Consider the following 22,448-nt stretch of genomic DNA (forward strand, 5'->3'; position numbering starts at 1 on the left):
ACGGTCCCTGCAGGTGTTCAGGCGAAGCCTGTCTGAGGCACTTAGTGCCATGGTCTAGTTGATTGGATAGGGATGGGATGATAGGTTAGACTTTCCCAACCTGGTTGATTCTATGATTAAAAAACCTCTATACCAAAAATTGAGCTGCAATGGCAGTAGCCAGTCTGTAGTTAGTATTACCATTACAGTTTGTGTAGTTGCACTGGGTCTTAAGCTTAAAAGAGCAGACTGGAAAATCCTCATAGTTCCATAGTTAAAAGATTCTTTCTGTGACCTTCATTGAGTTGTTGTATTTCTTTGATTTCCCCCACCTTTAGATGATGCACATAGTGGGTTTCTTTTCAACAGGATGTTATCAGACTTGACTACCACTTATAAAGCTCTTTGGGCTTCTTGGATGAAAGGTGTTCCTGTGACACAGTGACAAGCTTGTTAGAAATCTACTTGATAAGCAAAAGAGCAAGTCATTCACAATAAGTATAATTATTCAGTGATTTAAGCTTCCTAAACTGCTTCCACAGTCTTAGCAAGCAGATTGTGATTTCTTCCACTTGATATAATGAGATGAGGCTTTTTTTCCCCTCCTCTTTTTACTCTATAGATTGATTGCAAATATTCAAAATTCAAGCTGTGTGCTCATTTGCAATCAGTTGGATGAGTAACATTATCTCTGCTCATGGTTGGAAGAATGCCCAATGACTTGTGTGTGCATATTGTCAAGTTTGTTTTCTCAAGATACTCATCTGTATGACATTGAGATTTGCTACCTTCGGAGAGCGGTATCAGTGGAAATCAACACATAGAATAGCACTGAAAAATCTGAGCACAAAAGCAAGGCAAGGTGACAATTATATCTTTAATGGGACTGCAGGTAAATCTTTTGTCTTAATGGATGAGGTCCATTATAGTTTTAGCTGTTGTCCTGGTAGGGCATAAATCCTGCCAGACAGGTTTAACCCTGGCTCTCCTCCTCTTGTTGTGCTGGGGTCTGGGAGTGAGTCAGATGAGCAAAGCCTTGAGGGCTAGGGGGCTTAGCACCACGTGTCGGGTGCCTTGTGCTGCCCTCACTGTGCCTGCATGGCTGAAGGGGGCACGAAGCTTTGAATTCATTGGCCAGAACAATGGTGCCAGTGCCTATTGGCCAGTTTGGTTTTCAAATGAAGTATATAAAGGGGGATGATTTAGAAAACCTTGCCTTTCTACAGTGTGCCTTCCAATATTCAGCCTTTTCTGCACCCTGCCTTCCTTTGTTTGCATGGAGTCTTCCTGCCTCTCCTCGTTTGCGGCTCGTTGAAGGCAGCCCAGTGTATATGCAGCTCACACCTACCAGCTCAGAAGCATTTTCTTCCCTCTGCCTGAAATATTTTATATGCTACTCTGGAATTACATTGTGAGTTTGAAAGTGTCTTTGATACAGGAGACTTACTCAGGGACCGAAAGAGTCGTGAGTACTTATGCTGGAGTGAATGACAAGACTCATAGAATCACTGAGGGTTAGAAGGCACCACAAGCATCAGCTAGTTCCAAGCCCCCTGCCATGGCCAGGGACACCCTAACCTAGAGCAGACTGCCCACAGCCTCATCCAGCCTGGCCTTAAAAACTTCCAGGGATGGGGCCTCAGTCACCTCCCTGGGCAACCCATTCCAGGCTCTCACCACTCTCATGCTCAACAACTTCCTCCTCACATCCAGCCTGAACCTACCCATCTCCAGCTTGACTCCATTGCCCCTAGTCCTGTCACTCCCTGATAGCCTAAAAAGTCCCTCCCCAGCTTTTTTGTAGGCCACTTTCAGATACTGAAAGGCCACAAGAAGGTCACCTGGGAGCCTCCTCTTCTCCAGGCTCACCAGCCCCAACTCTTTCAGTCTGAATTAGGCATAGTCTCCATAGGCATAGTTAGAAGTCTTCCTGTTCTCGCGTTCCTCTTTTCCAAGTTCTCTGCAGTTGCTTCCTGTCGATTGAAACTCCAGTGAACCTCAGGGAATTTTCCCTATTTTAAAATATTAGCAGTGAAATTAATATCCATACAGAAGTTAGTAATCATAATTCATAATGATTATCAAATTCTGATACAGCTGTCTGTTCCTAAAGCTGTGAAGAAATACATCACTTTGAATTCTGAACCTAACATGGTGTAGAAAGGAGGCAGCAGTCTGGCAGTTGTAACTTGCACTGCAACTGCCAACATTTAACATTTATTTAACATTTTTTTTTTCCTTGAAAGCTGGCTTTGTTGAAATTTCAGGCTTTTGACCTTCTGCTGCATTCATACCTTCAGTCCTGCCTAGCTGATAAATCTCTGGCATACGCCACCTTGGAGATGCTCGCTTCGATAGCTCGATGCGCGAAGCAGTGCCGCTGTAATAATCTCGCATTGTGAAGAGAATGATCTCTTATGAAAATGCTGGTTCATATCAAAAATTCACAGCAGCACACTCCACTCCCCCATTATAGGTAATTACAGAGGATTTTAAATATCTGATGCTAGTTGGCAGTGTACAATACCCTGTCAGCAGCAGGCACTGATTTGTAATTTAATTATCATGAGACATCCACCTGTTCCTTTGTCAAATGAAGAGTAGCATTTCCGTGCAATCATGCCTTTTCCTACCAGAAATTTGAATTAACTCTCAGAGAGAAATCTGGTTTCTAGGGAATGGGATAATTTCAAGGACATTTTCAGGCTGGGACACAGTCTCAAGTTGTGCCAGGGAAGGTCTAGGCTGGATGTTAGGAGGAAGTTGTTGCCAGAGAGAGTGATTGGCATTGAAATGGGCTGCCCAGGGAGGTGGTGGAGTCACCATCCCTTGGGGTGTTGAAGCAAAGCCTGGCTGAGGCATTTAGTGCCATGGTCTAGATGACCATGTCTACAACTACCTGAAGGGTGGTTGTGGCCAGGAGGAGGTTGCTCTCTTCTCTCAGGTGGCCAGTGCCAAAACGAGAGGACACAGCCTCAGGCTGCACCAGGGGAAATATAGGCTGGAGGTGAGGAGAAAGTTCTTCCCTGAGAGAGTCATTGGACACTGGAATGGGCTGCCCGGGGAGGTGGTGGAGTCGCCGTCCCTGGAGCTGTTCAAGGCAGGATTGGATGTGGCACTTGGTGCCATGGTCTAGCCTTGAGCTCTGTGGTAAAGGGTTGGACGTGATGATCTGTGAGATCTCTTCCAACCCTGATGATACTGTGATACTGGACAGGGCTGGGTGCTAGGTTGGTCAGGATGATCTTGGAGGTCTCTTCTAAGCTGGTTGATTCTGTGATTCAATGAGGTAAACAGAAGGATGATTAAAAGATCATTAACTTTTAGGCATTTCTGAAGGACGCTTTCCATTCTGGTTAGGTTTTTCCAGCCTTACCATTGTTGTTTTTTTGCTGTGTCAAGATGTTTTTGTTTGCAGCTGAAAACGTTTCAGCAAAGAGATACCAGTGAGAGGAAAGATGTATGAAAACCAATGAGTTTGGTTCTAAGAAGAAGGCAAACACATAACAGGATTGACCCAGAAAAGCTCTAGGCTCATACTTTGTAAAGAACGAGAAGGCTCAGCTAGGGATCAGAGATACATAAAGGCATATGGAAAAGATGAAATCTGCTCTGTGAACTTCCCAGTTTATGGTACATGAACATGAATATTATTATTGAATTTGTTAGGGGAATGTGTACTAGTTAGATAAAATGATTGATTTTTATTATAAAGCATATGTTTTCATGGTAAAATCTACATGTGTTGAAGCATTTTGGGTTTTGGGAATCTAAGGGATCAAGGTGAGACACATTCCTCTGAGCCTTGACTGTCATAGAATCATATAATCAGTCAGGGTTGGAAGGGACCCACAAGAATCATCTAGTTTCAGCACCCCTGCCATGGGCAGGGACACCTTACCCAAGATCAGGCAGGCCACAGCCTCATCCAGCCTGGCTCCAGGGATGGAGCCTCAACCACCGCTCTGGGCAAGCACTCTCATGCTCAACAACATCCACTCCTCCTCACATCCACTATGAACCTACTCATCTCCAGCTTTGCTCCATTCCCCCTGGTCCTGTCTCTAGCTGATAGCCTAAAAAAGTCTCTCCCCAGTTTTTTTGTGAGCCACTTTCAGATATTGGAAGGCCACAAGAAGGTCACCTCACAGCCTCCCCTTCTCCAGACTGAACAGCCCCAATTCTTTCAGTCTGTCCTCATATCAGAGCTGCTGCAGCCCTCTGAGCATCCTTGGGGCCTTTCTCTGGACATGCTACAGCATCTCCACGTTCTTCATGTCATAGGGGCTCCATAACTGAATGCAGTACTCCAGATGAGATCTCAACAGAGTGGAGTAGAGGGGCCTCCCTGGCCCTGCTGGCCATGCTTCTCCTGATGCAGCCCAGGCTCTGGTTGGCTTTCTGGGCTGCAAGTGCACACTGCTGGCTCATGTTGAGCTTCTCATCCAGCAGCGCTCCCAAGTCCCTCTGCACAAGGTTGCTCTCCAGCCAGCCACTGCCAAATTTATGTCACTGCTCATTTATGCAAGAGCTACATTGCAGCATGGCAATGAGGAAAGGACTTACCGATGGACGCAATGAGAATCCCTCTAATGCCAATTTACACTATTGCTTGTGCTGTAAAGCTGCACAAATGATCTAACCCAAACTCCTTATTGGCTTCTGCTACTACTGTCATATCTCTTTGGGAAGCTATCAGTGGACAGTTTCAGTTTGACCATTTCCAGGGCAGATGGATTAGTTTGGCATTCTATATTTCTCCAAATTATGTTTTAGCAAATGACTCACTTTACAGAGGGTGTCTCTGAGTAGTTGTTTCTTTTGAAAGAGTACTCACAGGATTCAAAATATAATTGATTGCTTGGGGCTTAAATGATCTGTGTGCCAAGGCTTTAATGTGACATTGGTTGGAGTAACATCTATTAGGCTGATGGCTTCTTGCCCAAACAATACTTGTCTGGTGTCAGACGTTTTATGGATTCATTAATTTTGTTATATGTAAAGTGAGCATGTAAAGGTTTGCAGGCATATCCCAGAGAAGGAGAGAATATAACATGTCACATGTGTATTCTGAAAATAACTGGCACCAGCTGAGCCATTACCATACATGAGAGTGAAGGGAAGAGTTAACTGGGATGGTTTCTTCTGGAGTAACACCCCAGAGCTGAGTGGTCAAAGGAAATGCAGGAGCAGAAGAGAGGTCTGCTTCAAAAGGTCCTTGTGAGCATACCCGAACTTAAGGCTTTTATGTCTGGCCTTCCAGATAAGTTTTAGACTTTGATTTTGCTCAGCCCAATATTTTAGAGCATTGCTATAATAGAATCAACCAGGTTGGAAGAGATCTCCAAGATCAGCCAGTCCAACCTAGCACCCAGCCCTGTCCAGTCAACTAGACCATGGCACTAAGTGCCTCAAGCAGGCTTTTCTTGAACACCTCCAGGGATGGTGACTCCGCCACCTCCCTGGGCAGCCCATTCCAATGCCAATCACTCTCTCTGCCAACAACTTCCTCCTAACATCCAGCCTAGACCTACCCCAGCACAACTTGAGACTGTGTCCCCTTGTTCTGTTGCTGGTTGCCCGGGAGAAGAGGCCACCCCCCACCTGGCTACAGCCTCCCTTCAGGTAGTTGTAGACAGCAATGAGGTCACCCCTGAGTCTCCTCTTCTCCAGGCTGCACACCCCCAGCTCCCTCAGCCTCTCCTCATAGGGTTTGTGTTCCAGGTCTCTCACCAGCTTTGTTGCACTTCTCTGGACACATTCCAGCACCTCAACATCTCTCTTGAATTGAGTGGCCCAGAACTGGACACAGTCAGCTGCAAATGGCATTTACAGTGGCACTATCTGTCCCTCTTTTTGCCAGAGGCATGGGACACTATCTGCCACTGCCGGTCCCAGGCAATTTCAGACAGATGCAGTGCCCCCAACCACAAAACACAGTTTGGTCCATCAGCCAAGAAAAGGTTTCATTTTAGACAGACTTATAGCTACAAAACAGATCCAGTGATTTAATTTTATCTTTAGTGTTACCAGCTTTATTCTGGATCTTGGACAACTTCCTTCCTTCTTGTTTCTCACGTTGCCTTTCTGTAGAGCTGGGGGTTACAACATCTTATGCTCTAATTAGTCCTCAGAGTAAGGGGGAAACTTCACTGGAATAGTAATTTTCTGCCTGCCTGTGGCTCTGTGGAAGTGTGTGTGTGATCTCCAGCATGAGAATACATGGCACTAAATGGAAAATGACTCAAATATTTTGCAGAGAAAGGCCATAGAAGGGCAGAGTTATTAACCTGGGTATGTGAAATGTGAGCTGATGTTATGGCTCAGCCAGTCGGCATGTCTGTTTTTTTCAGTATCAGCCTTTGACATGATGTTATCTCAGATGTCTAGCCACTTGTGGCTATTTTGTCTATCAGTGTGATATGCTGCATTTTATCTCTGTAATGAAATGTTAAAAAAATAAAAAATAAATACAGAATCATAGAATCAAGGAGTTTGAAGAGACCTCCAAGATCATCCACTCCAACCCAGTACCCAGCCCTGGCCAGTCAACTAGACCATGGCACTAAGTGCCTCAGCCAGGCTTTTCTTGAACACCTCCAGGGACAGCAACTCCACCACCTCCCTGGGCAGCCCATTCCAATGCCAATCACTCTCTCTGCCAACAACTTCCTCCTAACACATCCAGCCAAGGCCTCCCCTGGAACAATTTGAGACTGTGTCCCCTTGTTCTGTTGCTGGTTATCAGGGAGAAGCCTGGCTACAGCTTCCCTTCAGGTAGTTGTAGACAGCAATGAGGTCACCCCTGAGCCTCCTTTTCTCCAGGCTGCACACCCCCAGCTCCCTCAGCCTCTCCTCACAGGGCTGTGTTCCAGGCCTCTCACCATCTTCATTGCCCTTCTCTGCACACATTGCAGTATCTCAACATTTCTCTAGAATTAAGGAGCCCAGATCTGGACGCAGAACTCAAGGTGTGGCCTGACCAGTGTTGAGTACAGGGGAAGAATAACCTCCCTTGTCCTACTGGCCACACTGTTCCTGATATAGGCCGGGTTGCCACTATCTCTCTTTCCTCTAGGTCCCATTAGGAAATGTGAGGATTACTTTGTCTAATGTCTGGTGTTTTGTCTGTTACCCTATATTTGCATTCCTACATGTGCATTGCCTACTCAAAGCTTATTTGCTCTTCCATGCTATCTTTTTTTCCCCTCTAGAAATATCGTTATCAAGATGAGGATGCTCCACATGATCACACTCTGCCTCGATTAACCCACGAAGTGAGAGGCCCAGAGCTTGTTCATGTGTCAGAGAAGAATTTGTCTCAAATAGAGAATGTCCATGGATACGTCTTACAGTCGCACATTTCTCCTTTGAAGGTAGGATCGATGTTTTCTGTGGATTTGGCCTTTCAAAGCCAAGATAAAACCTGTAGCATGAAATGCTTGGGAAACTTCTTTTGCTGTGCAAACAGAAAAGCTGCTTTTTTTGAAAGGTGTCATTACAAATTGATTGTCCTGTGATGGGTTTTAAAGGCTCAGTGTCATGTAAAAGTTGATGGTCTCCTTGTTGAAGCTTTGTGTTGAGCTGTGGGCTCCTTAGTTTTAAGTGTGATTTTTGCCTGAGGAAAAATCGCTCCTACCAAATGAGCCTGGTTTTCTGCAGGTTGAGAAAGGAGCAATGCTTGTTGTTAGCCTCAGTATCGCTGTGATTTTTGAATGGCAGACTTCCCTTCCTGACTGTCCTTCTTCAGAGACTGAAAAAACAACTCCGCTACTGTAAATGTAATCGTCTGATGGGGTCCTAGGTTTTGCATCTCTTAAAAAGCTGTAGCAAAGTCATCAGTTGTGCCAGAAGTGGGAGCTCGTTTGTGGCTATTCAGATCCTCATGGCTCAAGCACTTGCTGTTCTCTATGGGTTTTGCTGCAGTTCAAAGTGCTCTAGAGGCATGTCGCTGTTAACTGAGCTATTTACAAAACAGAGGAGAGTTTGCTTTATGTGTCTGATGTCCTCTAATATATCTTGCTGGACAAATTATGGTTGTCTTCGTGGCAAAGAAGACAAAAAGAAATCCATTCCTCAAAGATCACGTTTACTCTTTAGTAAGGCTGCAACAGTTTAAATACCCTCCTAAAAGCTCTCTAATGAACGAGGTATAGTGGAGAGATGAGCATGATGGTTTCCCTGTTTTGTTTTTTACTAGGCTTGGGAAAGGGATAAAACGAAGAATATTTTTTACTAGAAGTGGTGATGTTCTGGGTAATAGTTTTGTCCCAGCAATTAACTTAGCAGCAAACAAGGCAGGATGGGTTTTGCTCCTTCTGCTGCTCAAAGCCTGTGAAATGGGCATCGCTTGCGTAGCAGAGAGATTCCAGCATGGTTACAAGTGACAGGAAATGTGTGCTATTAAGGATTGATGTGAACGTAGCTGCTGTTCATTAAGCCTCCATGGAATAGCCATGTGAATTAATCTTTGTCCTCTGCTCTTGCTCTTGCTCCTGTGCGTATTTTGTATGCTGTTTTGTCCCCTCGTGTTTGAGTAGCTTTCAGAGTTGTTTGCCTGACTTGTGCTGCCGAAGTCAACAGTATCTAGCAGTGATGTATCTTCTTGTGATGAAGCAGATCAATTTAGTAGTTTGAAATTGTTACCTCCATGTGGCTTCTCTGTAACCTCAGGGGACAGTCAGAGACAAAGCAATGTTTTGCCTGAAAGGGAAACAGGGAAGGGAAGCATTCTTCTTGGATTCCTTGAGTATTAAGATTATAGTGGTGCTTCTTATTCATGGCAGTTGAAATTAGATACTTTTCTTCACATTTGGAGACTTTCAAGTAAGGCAGCATGATCCAGGCTGATAATCTAGCAATGATATAATAAGCTTATAGTGAAGTGAGGCAAAGGGTATCCCCAGACATCTATAATGCCATTAAATCAATTACTAGTCTAATTTGATCTTGTAACAGAAGAAAGCTATTGTCTGCTGCTGTTTCCTGAAATGAGGGGAGGAGAGGAGGTATATAGTTTTTTTTTCTCTCAGAAATAAGCATCTTCTGCAAGTTCTCTCCTCAACCCAAGAACATTCTCAGAAATAAGCATCTTCTGCAAGTTCTCTCCTCAACCCAAAAACTCTCTCAGAAATAAGCATCTTCTGCAAGTTCTCTCCTCAACCCAAAAACTCTCTCAGAAATAAGCATCTTCTGCAAGTTCTCTCCTCAACCCAAGAATTTCTGTCATTGTCTGTCCTGTTCCCTTCTTACCTTCAGATTCACAGTGCCTCATCCCTGCCACTTAATAGTGTCTTATGCCTGCTACTTAATCTAAATTTAGTAACTTGTCTCTTCAGATGGTTTTGAAGTTCCTTTTTTCTTTCCCCTGCAGTCTGCGTCCTGTCTTTTAACCTTCACTAAAGAATTACCTCAGCAGACTAGAACAAACCTTCTGATATAGCCAATGGCATTGTGGTACTCTTCCTGTCTGAAATATCTGAATTGAATTCAGTTTTGTTTCTAGGAATTGACTGAAAACACCATTTAGAAAGGTTTTATCACAGTGATTTTCACAGAGGTGGGAGATACCATTCCAAAATCTCCACGGAATTGGTTGTAGGCTTAGACTGGAATTGCAGACTTTCCATCCTATAACCTGATGCCACTGAAGTATTCTGTCCTTAGTGTTGTTTGGAGGTGGCTGCACTGAGTAATGGCTACATCTGAGGCATACTGCCTCTCAACCCATAGTCTACCTTCCTAGGGAAAGGTGAAATACTGAGGTTTAAAGATTGGCTGGATAAATGTGCCTGCAATCTAAATTTGCCCTTGCCTTGCACGATAGGTGGAACTGCTAGAATCCTGCTGTGAGGATATGAAGCAAATGCTGAGGTCCAAATTTAGGCTGTCATCTTTCTGGGAATGAGAAGAGACTGGCAATTGCAGTGGGATAAAGCTGTCAGGAAGCTCCACCGAGAGCTCTCTGCACTAGAAAAGTTGAGTTGCTGTGCCCCAGTTTGCTGAATACAGGTCAGAACCTTTGGTGCAAAGGGAAAATGTATGTAAATGAAAGTCACGAGTTTGCTTGTGCTGAGAGAGGGATCACATCACCTCCTTGTGTCACTAGGCTGTCTGACCAGCCACTCAGCCAGCAAGCACCTTGCATGAGCCTGCCTACATTTCACTGTCTGTCGCAGAGAGGTCTGCATCACCACAGTGCACCTCACTGTGGCAGTGTGTTGAGTTTAGTGGCTGAAAAACACCCTGATGACAGGATGATTTGCCCAATACTGGTATGTTTGAAACAGTATCATAAAAGAAAAAAATGTTAGAGCATAAAAATAATCTAATTAAGATGGCCTGGAACCAAAGTGTTGTCCCAAGGCCAAGATACACATTCATCTTACTTCTTCTAAGTGACTTGACTCTGGCAGAGGGAAAAGTTGCTTGTTTCCATACATTTGTGTGCATTTGGAAAGATACCTCCAAAGGCCATGCAATCTGAAAACTGCCCTTCAGGGCAGCTGGTTCTGTCCCTCTTAACTGACCAGTACCCACAGGGAGCTCTGGAAGCCATAGGTGTTGGACCTTGTGGATACAAGTTGACTGCTTGTTACAGAAACAGTTAGGGTTGGAAGGGACCACAAGGATCGTCTAGTTCAAATCCCCCTGCCTTGGGCAGGGACACCCTACCCTAAACTAGGCTGTCCACAGCTTCATCCAGCCTGGCCTTAAACATCTCCAAGGATAGAACCTCAACCACCTCCCTGGGCAACCCATTCCAGGCTCTCACCACTCTCATGGTGAAGTTACCATCAGTCTGCCTGTGCTCCAAGCTTCCAGTGAATATATGTTTGCATCTATAAACCAGATTGACAGCCTGAGCACAGACTTGCATCACTACAGTTGCAAATGTTATGGATGAGGTTCTGTCAGAGAAGCCTTGAACCTGTCTATACAGCTGCATATATCACCAAGTAAAGCATTCTGGAGGTTCTTGGAGGAATTTCTAACCCTCAGGACAGAAGAATTCAGCTTTCTTTTTTTCTTTTTGTTTTTTGTTTTTTTTTTTCCTTTTAACACCTGTGATTCAAAATGCTTGACGTGTTTCATGTTGCATTAAACAGCTGCATCTGAAACTTTGTATCTGCAGATAAAAAATACCTGATGGGAGGTTGTAGCCAGGTGGGGATTGGTCCTTCTGACAGACAATCTCTCACCAGCTTTGTAGCTCTTCTCTGGACACATTCCACCATCTCAACATCTCTCTTGAATTGAGGAGCCCAGAACTGGACACAGGACTGAAGGCGTGGCCTGAGTAGTGCTGAGTACAGGGGAAGAATAACCTCCCTTGTCCTACTGGCCACACTGCTCCTGATCCAGGCCAGGATGCCATTGGCTCTCCCAGGCACATTGCTGCCTCCTGTTCAGCTACTATCTATCAGTACCCCCAGGTCACTCTTGGCCTGGCTGCTCTCCAGCCATCCTCTAACATTTTCCATGCATTCAACTAGCTTGGAAAAAAAAGAATGCTCAAGTCTATAAAACTGGAATATTCTGTTTTAAAGGTTGATCCACTTATATTAGTGTGAGGAGATAAAATTTACAGCAACTTTGAATGTCAAGCACTGAAGGAAGTTTTCCCTTACATGTCTGGGGCAATGCTAACATTTGGGAAGGCTTTTAAAAGATGCACTTGTCTCATTTAAATTGTAAATGTTCTGTGCAACTCATGGAGGTGATGAAATTGTGGTTTATTAATCTAGTAAAGGAAAAAGCGTGTGATGTAAGGAGCTGGTTGCTTAAAATACGCTGTTTGCACTTTCCCCCTTTTGACACTAGATGGTGCAGCAAGCTCAGGATCCTTTCATCTGCATCGCTGAAGCTTCACTGGCGTGCTGTGGAAGTGCTTAGCATAGCTTGTGAAGTGATAGCACAGTAAAAATGCTTTGGTAGAAGTTAGCTGCCTTCTGAACAGGTCGTGTGTTGGGGAATCTGAGTACAGCACATGCACACCTGGAGTTGAGACAATTTCCATCTCTAAATTCCATCTTCTTTTAGGAACAGGGTTAGTCAGTGTTCATTAAATGAACACCAACTCTGGCTTCTAAATTAACATACTTAGTGTTATTGTGATGTTACATTGCTTTTTGGTTTTTTGTTGTTTAAGTATATTCCATTTCCTTTAGACAAGCTAAGCTTAAGAGTAAAACTCCATGTAAAGATCTTGCATCTCTTTGTTTGCCTGAGCATTCCAAATGTCAGGCTACTCCATCTCCAGTTCCTGATTTAGTGCAAGGTTTGAGTATAAGCACCAATGACAGTTGTGCAAAAGTAAGCAGCCAGGTAAATTACTGTTCAGATATTTTAAAACAACAAAGTTCTGAAAACTCTTCTTTTTTATGGTCTCACTTTCTAGAAGGGAAGGAGCTCCTTTGGATATGCCTCCTTTCCAATCTGGGTGCTGTTCTGAAGCTCAGCAGGACTGTGGAGATCACAGAATCAAAGAGTCATAGAATGGTTTATGCTGGAAGGGACCTCAAGGATCACCCAGTTCCAACCTCCTGCCATAGGCAGGGACACCTCCCACTAGAATAGGTTGCCCAAGGACTCATCCAACCTGGCCTTGAACACCCTCAGGGAGGGAGCATCCACAACCTTCCTGGGCAACCCATTCCAGTGTCTCACCACCCTCACTGTAGAGAACTCTTTCCTAACATCTAGTCTCAATCTCCCCTCTGCCATTTTAAACCCATTACCCCTCATCCTGTCATTACAAGACCTTGTAAACAGTCCCTACCCAGCCTTCTTGTAGGCCCCCTTTAGATACCGGAAGGCCACTATAAGGTCTCCTCTAAGCCTTCTCTTCTGCAGGCTGGAGAGCCCCAACTCTTGTAGCCTGTCCTCATAGCAGAGCTGCTGCAGCCCTCTGAGCATCTTCATGGCCCTCCTCTGGACTAACTCCAACACTTCAATGCCCTTCTTGTGCTGGGATCTCCAGAACTGCACACAGTGCTCCAGGTGGGGTCTGAGGAGAGCAGAATACAAGGGGAGAATCCCCTCCCTTGCCCTGTTGGCCACACTGCTCTTGCTGCAGCCCAGCACACAGTTGCTGTCTGGGCTGCATGTGCACACTGCTGGCTCATGTTGAGCTTTTCATCACCCCAGACCCCCAGGTCCTTTTCCTCAGAGCTGCTCTCAGCCATTCCCCACCCAGCCTGGATTTGTGCTTGGGATTGCACCAACCCAGGTGCAGGAACTCATACTTGGCCTTGTCGAATGTCATGAGGTTGGCCTGGGCCCACCTGTCCATCTTGTTCAGGTCCCTCTGGATGGCATCCCTGCCCTCTAGCAAGTTGACTGTGCCACACAGCTTGGTGTCATCTGCACACTTGCTGAGGGTGCACTGATTCCTCTGACCATATCACTGACAGAGATGTTCAACAGCACTGGTGCCAGCACTGACCCCTGAGGGATGCCACTTGGCACTGGTGTCCAGGTGGACATTGTGCCCTTGATCACCAGTCTCTGTGTGTGACCATCCAACCAATTCTCTATCCAGCAGTGCTCCACCTATCAAGTCTGTGTTTGTCCACTTTGGTGATCAGGATGTCATGTGGGACAGAGTCAAATGCCTTGTTCAGATCCAGGTAGATGATGTCAGATTCCTCTCTCTTGTCCACTGTTGCTGTGACTTCCTCATAAAATGCCACTAAATTTGTCAGGCTTGATTTGCCCTTGGTGAAGCCATTGCTGGTCACCAACAATCACCTCTGCTTTGTTTTCCATTTGCCTTAGCAGAGCCTTCAGCAGGATCTGCTCCATGATCATGCCAGGCACAGAGGTGATACTGACTCATCTGTAGTTCCCAGGGTCATCCTTTTTTTCCCCTTCTCAAAGCTGGGCATTATGTTTGCCCTTTCCCAGTCAGTAGGAACTTCACCAGTCTGCCAGGTGAAGAAAGCAAGCCAGGACTGATGGAATGACATTTAGTAGCGAGAAGGTAAAACCACTTCTACATGGAGCAAATGAACAATTTGTTTGCTCAGCAGTCTCTGAAATGAAGGTTGTACATGATTGGTGTAAATTGCTGCTCAAAAGATTTGCTTCTCACACCACCACAGCAAGCTGATTCCACTGGTTTATTTTCCTTGCTGGTGGCAAGAGCCCCTATTTTACCCATCACTTGAGATTTTCTCTGTATGCTGGGGAGATGTTTTGTTTCTGCTCCAAGATAGATGTCTCTTTCCAGTTCCCACATTGTGGTCAGTGTGTAGAGTTTGCTTTGCACAGCTAAAATGCTTCTTGTGGTCCACCTGGAAAGGTCATTCCTGTGAAGATGCACACTTGCTTTCCCATCTTTAACAAAACAGCTTTTTCATCATCTCTGGACCCTCCTTGTCCAAGCATGAGTCTGAGCAAAGCTACAGTGGTTGCTGTACTTCCCTGTCAAATTAGCAAAGACGAGGAAGGAAGCTCTGAAGATGAGCACAGATGATTAATTACTGTGTGAAAAATGTCTTAGCCTGAGCTTCCTGGAAACTTAGGTAAAAGCTATTTATTACATGAACTAACATTGACTTCAGTGGAAGTGGACAGCTAAAGACAATGTAAATAATTAAGGTCAAAACACTCTATATCAATTCCTTTTTTTGGGGGTGGGTGGTGGTTTTTGTTTTTCTTTGCCTGATGAAACAGTTCCATTTCTCAATTCAAAAAGGTTTGGGCCTTCTTTCTTTTTCCTTTTTTACTGTTGAATTCTGCCTCAAATACTAAGTGGGACACTAGTCACAGGTGTTATGAAAACAGTCGACTTCAAAACTCCCATGCTGTTGCAGTAGATCACGAGGCTGCAGTTTGACTGGAGATGTTGCTCAATAGACCTGCAAAGGAACATTAGAAAATACACTCAACAGGCTTGTGTGGCTGGAAAGTCCTCTGCTCCTGTAATTGTAGACACCTCTAGCTAACAGAGAACCAGATTTGTGCAGGAAAAGCTGGTTGCTGCAGCTTTCAGCATTACCATGCCTGATACTCCTGCATAAATATAGTTCTTAGTGCTTTTGAGGGGGATCATCTAACTGTGATAAGAAATTCCATTTATTTTTTTCCAGAGCTGCTGAATATGTCCAATTCCTATTACCAGGGAAGAATCCAGTGTTAAAGGTGAAATTCTGATAGGGAAGAGAACAAGATAAGGCTGAATTGGCTTTAATTTCTGTTGTTCAGGTGTGACAAGCAATTGAGGCTGTGCCATAGCACAGACTGTTCCTCCAGAGCAAAGATGCTGCCTTTCAGAGACTCTTAAGAGCTGAGGAGGGCTGTGAGAGGCTGAAGATTTGTTATGTGTCAGGAACAGAAGTCTGAAGTTTTCTCTTGCATTTACAGAGTTTATTAGAGTTATATAGAGGTCATATTAATGTATGCATGGAATTATGAGCAAGACATCTAAAATGTAATCTGGCATCCTTTTCTTTGCTTACACTGACTACATTTTATGAGTATAGCTCATCATCACTGAGTATCTTTTAGCTCCAGGGTGGCTCAGCCCTGTAGCAATGATCTTATAATAACACTTTTGATCTCCTCCCTGGTAGCTTCCTAGCTTTTGTGTTTTGAGGTTGTTATTTCTTGTGTTTGTTTTGTTGTTTTTTTTTCTTTGTCCCCACTCTTTTTAATATTCAGTTATTGGCAAAGTCCCATACTGCAGTCTGTATCTGTTAGTGAATTCCACTGAATATTCAGTAGGTTGGTTCATTAAGATACAACACTTGTTACATGTTTAATCATGCACTGCTTTTCTCTTATCTCTTACTGTAACAGCAGATATATCATAGATCTCTATTTCTGATCTATGGATTAAAAAGCAACAAAGGAAACACACAAATGTGCCTATGCCTCTTAGAGAAGTGGCAAAAGTAAAAATCTGGGCTTTATTTCACTTTATTATGGTTCAAGAGGAAATAAGCAGCTTATAAATTAGTATTCTGAAGGTTTTGTGTTTCAGTTTTGTGTAGGCAGGGATGTTCTCCATCTTTGCAGTCCTTGGGTTGCTTGAAAGAAAATCCTACAGTGGTGAAAAGTCTGAATATTGAAAATTGAAGAGCAACACAAACCCTATGAGGAGAGGCTGAGGGAGCTGGGGGTGTGCAGCCTGCAGAAGAGTAGGCTGAGGGGGGACCTCATTGCTGTCTGCAACTACCTGAAGGGACATTGTAGCCAGGTAGGGATTGACCTCTTCTGCCAGGCAAGCAGCAATAGAACAAGGGGACACAGTCTCAAGTTGTGCTGGGGAAAGTCCAGGCTGGATGTTAGGAGGAAGTTGTTGGCAGAGAGAGTGATTGGCATTGGAATGGGCTGCCCAGGGAGGTGGTGGAGTTGCTGTCCCTGGAGGTGGTCAAGAAAAGCCTGGCTGAGGCACTTAGTGCCATGGTCTGGGTGATTGTCTAGGGCTGGGTGCTAGGTTGGACTGGCTGATCTTGGAGGTCTCTTCCAGCCTGTTTGATTCTCTGATTCTATGAATTCCTAATGAGTCAGTACAGGTTTGGAGTTTTGCCACCGTAGGGAAGTTTGTGCTCCTGGTTTCTTCGCCTTGGATTTGTGATTGATGGCTTTTCATATTATTTATATTGTGGCAGACAGCATCTTGTTATCTCTCTAGCTTCAGAGAGAAATAAAAGAAACCAAATGAAATTGCTTCTGTCAGCGGGTGATGTAACTGCAGAAAAATCTCAGCAATTGAAGGTAAAGGCACTGCAATCCTTTCTTTTTTCTTCAAAACAAATGATGGCCTCTGACTGACACAAGCAAATTCTGATAGCATCTCCTAGCCCATTATATGTTGTTTGATTTGCCTGAAGAGTAAAGAAAGGAATTTTCTGAGGAATTTAAGAATGTTTTCGGGTTATGGATGCTGTTTACTTTAGAGTGGACTCCGAGGTATTGAAAGTCTTTAGTGCCATGGTCTGGTTGACTGGCTAGGGCTGAGTGCTAGGTTGGACTGGGTGATCTTGGAGGTCTCTTCCAACCTGGTTGATTCTGTGATTCTCTATTAATAGATTCTATGATTCTGTGTTAATCTGAAATGCAGTTTCAGGAGAATTTCTCTATCCTTAATCTACTGGATGCTTTATCCATCAGTATTTGGGAGATGGCCTCTTCTGCCAGGCAACCAGCAATAGAACAAGGGGACACAGTCTCAAGTTGTGCCGGGGGAGGTCTAGGCTGGATGTTAGGAGGAAGTTGTTGGCAGAGAGAGTGATTGGCACTGGAATGGGCTGCCCAGGGAAGTGGTGGAGTCACCATCCCTGGAGGTGTTCAAGCAAAGCCTGGCTGAGGCACTTAGTGCCATGGTCTAATTGACTGGCTAGGGCTGGGTGCTAGGTTGGACTGTCAGATCTTGGAGGTCTCTTCCAACCTGGTTGATTCTATGATACTGTGATTCTATTAATTAGGTGGTTTACCTTTTATTCTTGTCAGATGCTAGATTTTTCTAAGGGTAGTCTTGTTCTTGAGTCTCCTTTTAAAAAAAAAAAAAAGTCTGATATATTGCAAATATTTCTGGCCATGTCTCAGTTATAATCAAGAAAAAATAGAGATTACAGGAAGCCCTTTTTCTCCTTGCTTTTTATAGAATCATAGAGTCAGTCAGGGCTGGAAGGGACCGCATGGATCATCTAGTTCCAAGCCCCCTGCCATGGGCAGGGACACCCTACCTGAGGTCAGGCTGGCCACAGCCTCATCCAGCCTGGCCTTAAACACCTCCAGGGATGGGTCCTCAACCACCTCCCTGGGCAACCCATTCCAGGCTCTCACCACTCTCATGCTCAACAACTTTCTGCTCACATCCACTCTGAATCTCCGCACCTCCAGCTTTGCTCCTTTCCCCCTAGTCCTGTCATTCCCTGATGGCCTAAAAAGTCCCTTCCCAGCTCTTTCAGTCTGTCCTCACAGCAGAGCTGCTCCAACTGTCTGAGCATTCTCATGGCCTTTCTCTGGACACACTCCAGCATCTCCACAGCCCTCTTGTAACAGGGGCTCCAGAACTGGATGCTGTACCTCCAGGTGGGGTCTTACCAGAGCGGAGTAGAGGGGGAGAGTCGTCTCTCTTGACCTGCTGGCCACACTTCTCCTGATGTAGCCCTGGCTCTGGTTTGCTTTCTGGGCTGCAAGTGCCCACTGCTGGCTCATGTTGAGCTTCTTGTCCACCAGAACCCGCAAGTCTCTGTCTTCAGGGTTGCTCTCCAGCCAGTCACTGCCCAGCCTGGATTTGTGCTTGGGGTTGCCTTGACCTAGATGCAGGACCTTGCCCCTAGTCTTTTTGTAACATTCTGCATTGCACTACTTACTCTTTGTTTTCTTTTCCTTTCCATGTGTATATGCCACATGAAATAGCCATACCATATAAAATAAGCAGAGAGAGATGTACTATTATAAAGATGAGGTCTTTTCCCAGCTGAAATAAGGAAACACCTCAAATAAATCCATGGAATCACTACTAAATGCTACAAACAAGATTTGTATCCTCTTAGTTCTTTTCCTTGTGTCTAGGAGTACAAGAATATCAGTACATTTGTAAAGTATCTGTAATGATGTTTGCCACCTTTCCAAAGTGTTTTGTGACCTACTGATGAGAAGTGCAGTAAAGCATCTTGGTGTTATTAATCAGGCTGTAACAGGAGGGATTTTTCTCTGAGATGTCAGACAGCTTTAACACCAGTTTTTTTCCCTAAGCTCAGTAGCTGAAATGCCCTTCTGTCAGACTTCAGCTACAAGTGAGACTTGGGAATGTACTCTACATTTTAAATGAAGCATTAAACTGACATAATACCTTCCCATCAAGGAATATCCTGATAATCCACTCACTCAGTAGAAATAGACATTCATACATTCACAGGATATTAGGATATTAGAGGTTCGAAGGGACCCAAGGCAATCATCGAGTCCAACCCCCCTGCCAGAGCAGGACAATACTATGTAACAGATCACAGAGGAACACATCCAGACAGGCCTTCAATGTCTCCAGAGAAGGAGACTCCACAACCTCTCTGGGGAGCCTGTGCCAGTGCTCTGGGACTCTTACAGAAAAGAAGTTCCCCCTTGTGTTGAGGCAGAACCTCTTCTGCTGCACCTTACACCCATTGCTCCTTGTCCTATCCCAGGAAGCAGTGAGCAGAGCCTGTCCCCCCACTCCTGGCCAGCCTTCAGATTCTTATAAACATTTATCAAATCCTCTCTCAGTCTTCTCTTCTCCAGACTAAAAAGCCCCAGGTCTCTCAGTCTGTCCTCATAAGCCATGCCCTCCTGTCCCCTAATCATCCTCCTAGCCCTGCCCTGGACCCTCTCCAGCAGATCCCTGTCCCTCTTGAACTGGGAAGCCCAAAACTGAATACAGTATTCAAGATGAGGTCTCAGCAGGGCAGAGTAGAGGGGAAGGAGAACCTCCCTTGATGTGCTTGACACACTCCTCCTAATACGCCTCAGGATCCCATTGGCCACCAGGGCACATTGCTGTGCCATGGTTAACTTGTTATCTACGGGGGTCCCTTTCCACAGGGCTGCTCTCCAGCAGATCACCTCCCAGCCTGTCTTGGTGGAGTTTATTATTCCTCCCCAGATGCAGGACTCTGTTCTTGTCCTTGTTGAACTTCATCTGGTTCCCCTGTCCCCCGCTCTGCAGTCTGCCCAGGTCTCTCTGGATGGCTGCATTCAATGATTTTCTGGCTTCTGTCAGTTGTAGATGCAGAAGAAAGTACAAAGCAGGAGCTTTCAGCTTCAGAAGCTCTAGATGCATGCAGCCTCCAGCATGAAGAGGCCAGAAAATGTTTAGTCAGACCTTATGGCAGAGTATCTTGGCAGTCTAAGAAGTGCTTTGGTTTGTGATTGTTTTTATTTTGTGGTTTGGTTTGTTTTTCCCAAGAGCTTCCTGTTTAAGCTCTTGTTTCTTGTGGATTTTAATTGCTCTAGTGTAGTTTTGTGCATTTAAAAAACTCAACCAAACAAAGAGCAATAAAGAAAACACAACAAAACAAACTCCATGACTTTGGCATTTGAAAGTGGAAAAAAAAAAGCCCAACATTTGGAACTGGACATTGTTTTCCAACTCAAGAAGTTAGTCTCAATGAGTCTTATTGAGTAACATGTTGGTAGCAACAGGTAATTGAGACTTCTCAGAAGGATTTTTAAGTGTAAAACACTTGGCCATTTGGATTTCTTCAGCATCTTTGTTTCAGCAGATCATGTTACTTTGTATGAATGACAGAATTAAACAGGTTGGGAAAGACCTTTGAGATCATCAACTCCAACCTGTTACCTAACACCTTCTAATCAACTAAGCCACGGCACCAAATGCCACATCCAGTCTCTTTTTAAACACTCCCAGGGATGGTGACTCCAGCATCTCCCTGGGCAGCCCATTCCAACTGCCAATCCCTCACTCTGTGAAGAATTTTTTCCTAACATCCAGCCTAAAGCTTCCCTGATGCAGATTGAGATTGTGTGTACTCATTCTGTTGCTGGCTGCCTGGGAGAAAAGGCTAACCCCCTTCTGGTTACAACCTCCTTCCCAGTAGTTGTAGCAATAAGGTCTCCCCTGAGCCTCCTTTTCATCAGGCTGAACAACCCCAGCTCCTTCAGTCTCTCCTCGTAGGGCTGTGCTCCAGCCCCCTCACCAATCTTAGTGCCCTTCTCTGGATATGTTCAAACATCTCAACATCTTTCTTAAATTGAGGAGCCCAGAACTGGACATGGTACTGAAGTTGTGGTCTAACAGTTTTGTGTACAGGAGAAGAATGACTGCCCTACTGAAGCTTGTGCTGCTGGGAGAAATGTCCAAAAATAGTCAGCTTGCTGATTCAGGTGACTTTTTAAGCTCTGCACTGTTTACTAACTTCATTTCCCATGTTTTTTTCACTGTCTTTTCCTGTCCTATGCTGTTGTTCTTCTGCCAGTCTATTCTGCCCTGGTGAAACCCCAGATGGAGATCTGTGTTCAGGTCTGGGTCCCCTAACATCAGAAGTATATGGAACTGTTAGAACAGGTCCAGAGGAGGGACATTAAGTTCATCAAGGGGCTGGTGCACCTCAACTATTTAGAAAGGTTGAGAGACCTGGGGTTGTTAAGCCTGGAGAAGAGATGGCTCAGAGGTGACCTTGTTGATGACTATGACTACTTGAAGGGAGGCTGCAGCCAGGTGGGAGTTGGTCTCTTCTGCCAGGCAACCAGCAAGAGAACAAAGGGACACAGTCTGAAGTTGTGCTGGGAGAGATCTAGGCTGGATGTTAGGAGGAAGTTGTTGGCAGAGAGAGTGATTGACATTGGAATGGGCTGCCCAGGGAAGTGGTGGAGTCACCATCCCTGAAGGTGTTGAAGAAAAGCCTGACTGAGGCACTTAGTGCCATGGTCTAGTTGATTGGCTAGGGCTGGGGGATAGGTTGAGAGTGGATGATTACTTAAAGGGAATGGGAGGGGAATGTCTATAAAATGACAAGGATGGCCTTTTCAGCATGGCTGGGATTTTTTTTGTGACAAAGGCTGATGTTTTCAAACTAAAGGAGTGGAGAATTAGACTAGATACACAAAAGATTTCTCTTTTACTATAAGTGTGGTGCAGCATTGGCCCAAGCTGCCCAGAGAGGTGGTAGGTGCTCAACACCTGGAAATATTCAAGGTCAGGTTAGTCAGAGATCTCTTTAACCTGATGTAAAGATGTCTCTGCTCACCACATGACAGTTGAAGTAGATGACCCTTAAAGGGTCACTTCCAAACCAAACCATTCTGTGACTTTTTTCCATGGTTAATCAGAGTACTTAGTGCCATGGTCTAGTTGATTGGACAGGGCTGGGTGCTAGGTTGGACTGGATGATCTTGGAGGTCTCTTCCAACCTGCTTGATTCTATGAAAATACTTCTTTCTTGCTACTTATTCTGAATTGTTTCAGGGTCCATTCCTGTATTTCTCCTTCAGGTATTTCTTCCTCAGTTCTCTCTTATTTTCATTACTCCATGTACACATGGATCTTGTTAATACTGCAAGTCACCCATGAAGGACAAGCTTGTTCCAGGGAGCTGTTAACATGTAATGATTGATGCCCTTCTTGTTCAAGACAATTGCACTCTTATTGATCACTTTGGGTTTTTGGCTGCTTTGGAAGAACAGGCAACGTGGTTCTCCCTGCTCCCCTTTGTCCTGTGTGGTCTTTATATATAGTTTGTGTTATTTCTCTTCCTGCTGGAATGTGGGTTTGAATGTTTTGAAGTCACAGAAACATTCAGGTTGGAAAAGGCTCTCATGATCACCAAGTCCAACCTATCACCCTACTCTACAAGGTTCAGCCTAAGCCATATCCCCAAGCACCATATACAAATGATCTTTAAACACATCCAGGATTGGTGACTCAACCACCTCCCTGGTCAGTCCATTCCAATGCCTGAGCACTCTTTCTATAATTTGTTTTCCCTACTGTCCAGTCTAAACCTGCCCTGCTGCAC

At 44.8% G+C, this 22,448-nt stretch overlaps 1 protein-coding gene across 21 annotated transcripts in view; it reads left to right on the forward strand.

The window, feature by feature from the left end:
• DLG2 (discs large MAGUK scaffold protein 2) overlaps nt 1–22,448 on the forward strand; it is a 1,415,634-nt gene that overhangs the window by 661,074 nt on the left and 732,112 nt on the right. For all 21 annotated transcript variants that reach the window (XM_064169211.1, XM_064169239.1, XM_064169248.1 and 18 more), the window contains one exon: nt 7,194–7,355. In XM_064169211.1, coding sequence (XP_064025281.1) covers nt 7,194–7,355 — 162 coding nt within the window. The remainder of the gene's footprint in view (nt 1–7,193; nt 7,356–22,448) is intronic.

Source organism: Pogoniulus pusillus, chromosome 3, assembly GCF_015220805.1.
Source record: "Pogoniulus pusillus isolate bPogPus1 chromosome 3, bPogPus1.pri, whole genome shotgun sequence".
NCBI classification, from domain to species: domain Eukaryota; kingdom Metazoa; phylum Chordata; class Aves; order Piciformes; family Lybiidae; genus Pogoniulus; species Pogoniulus pusillus.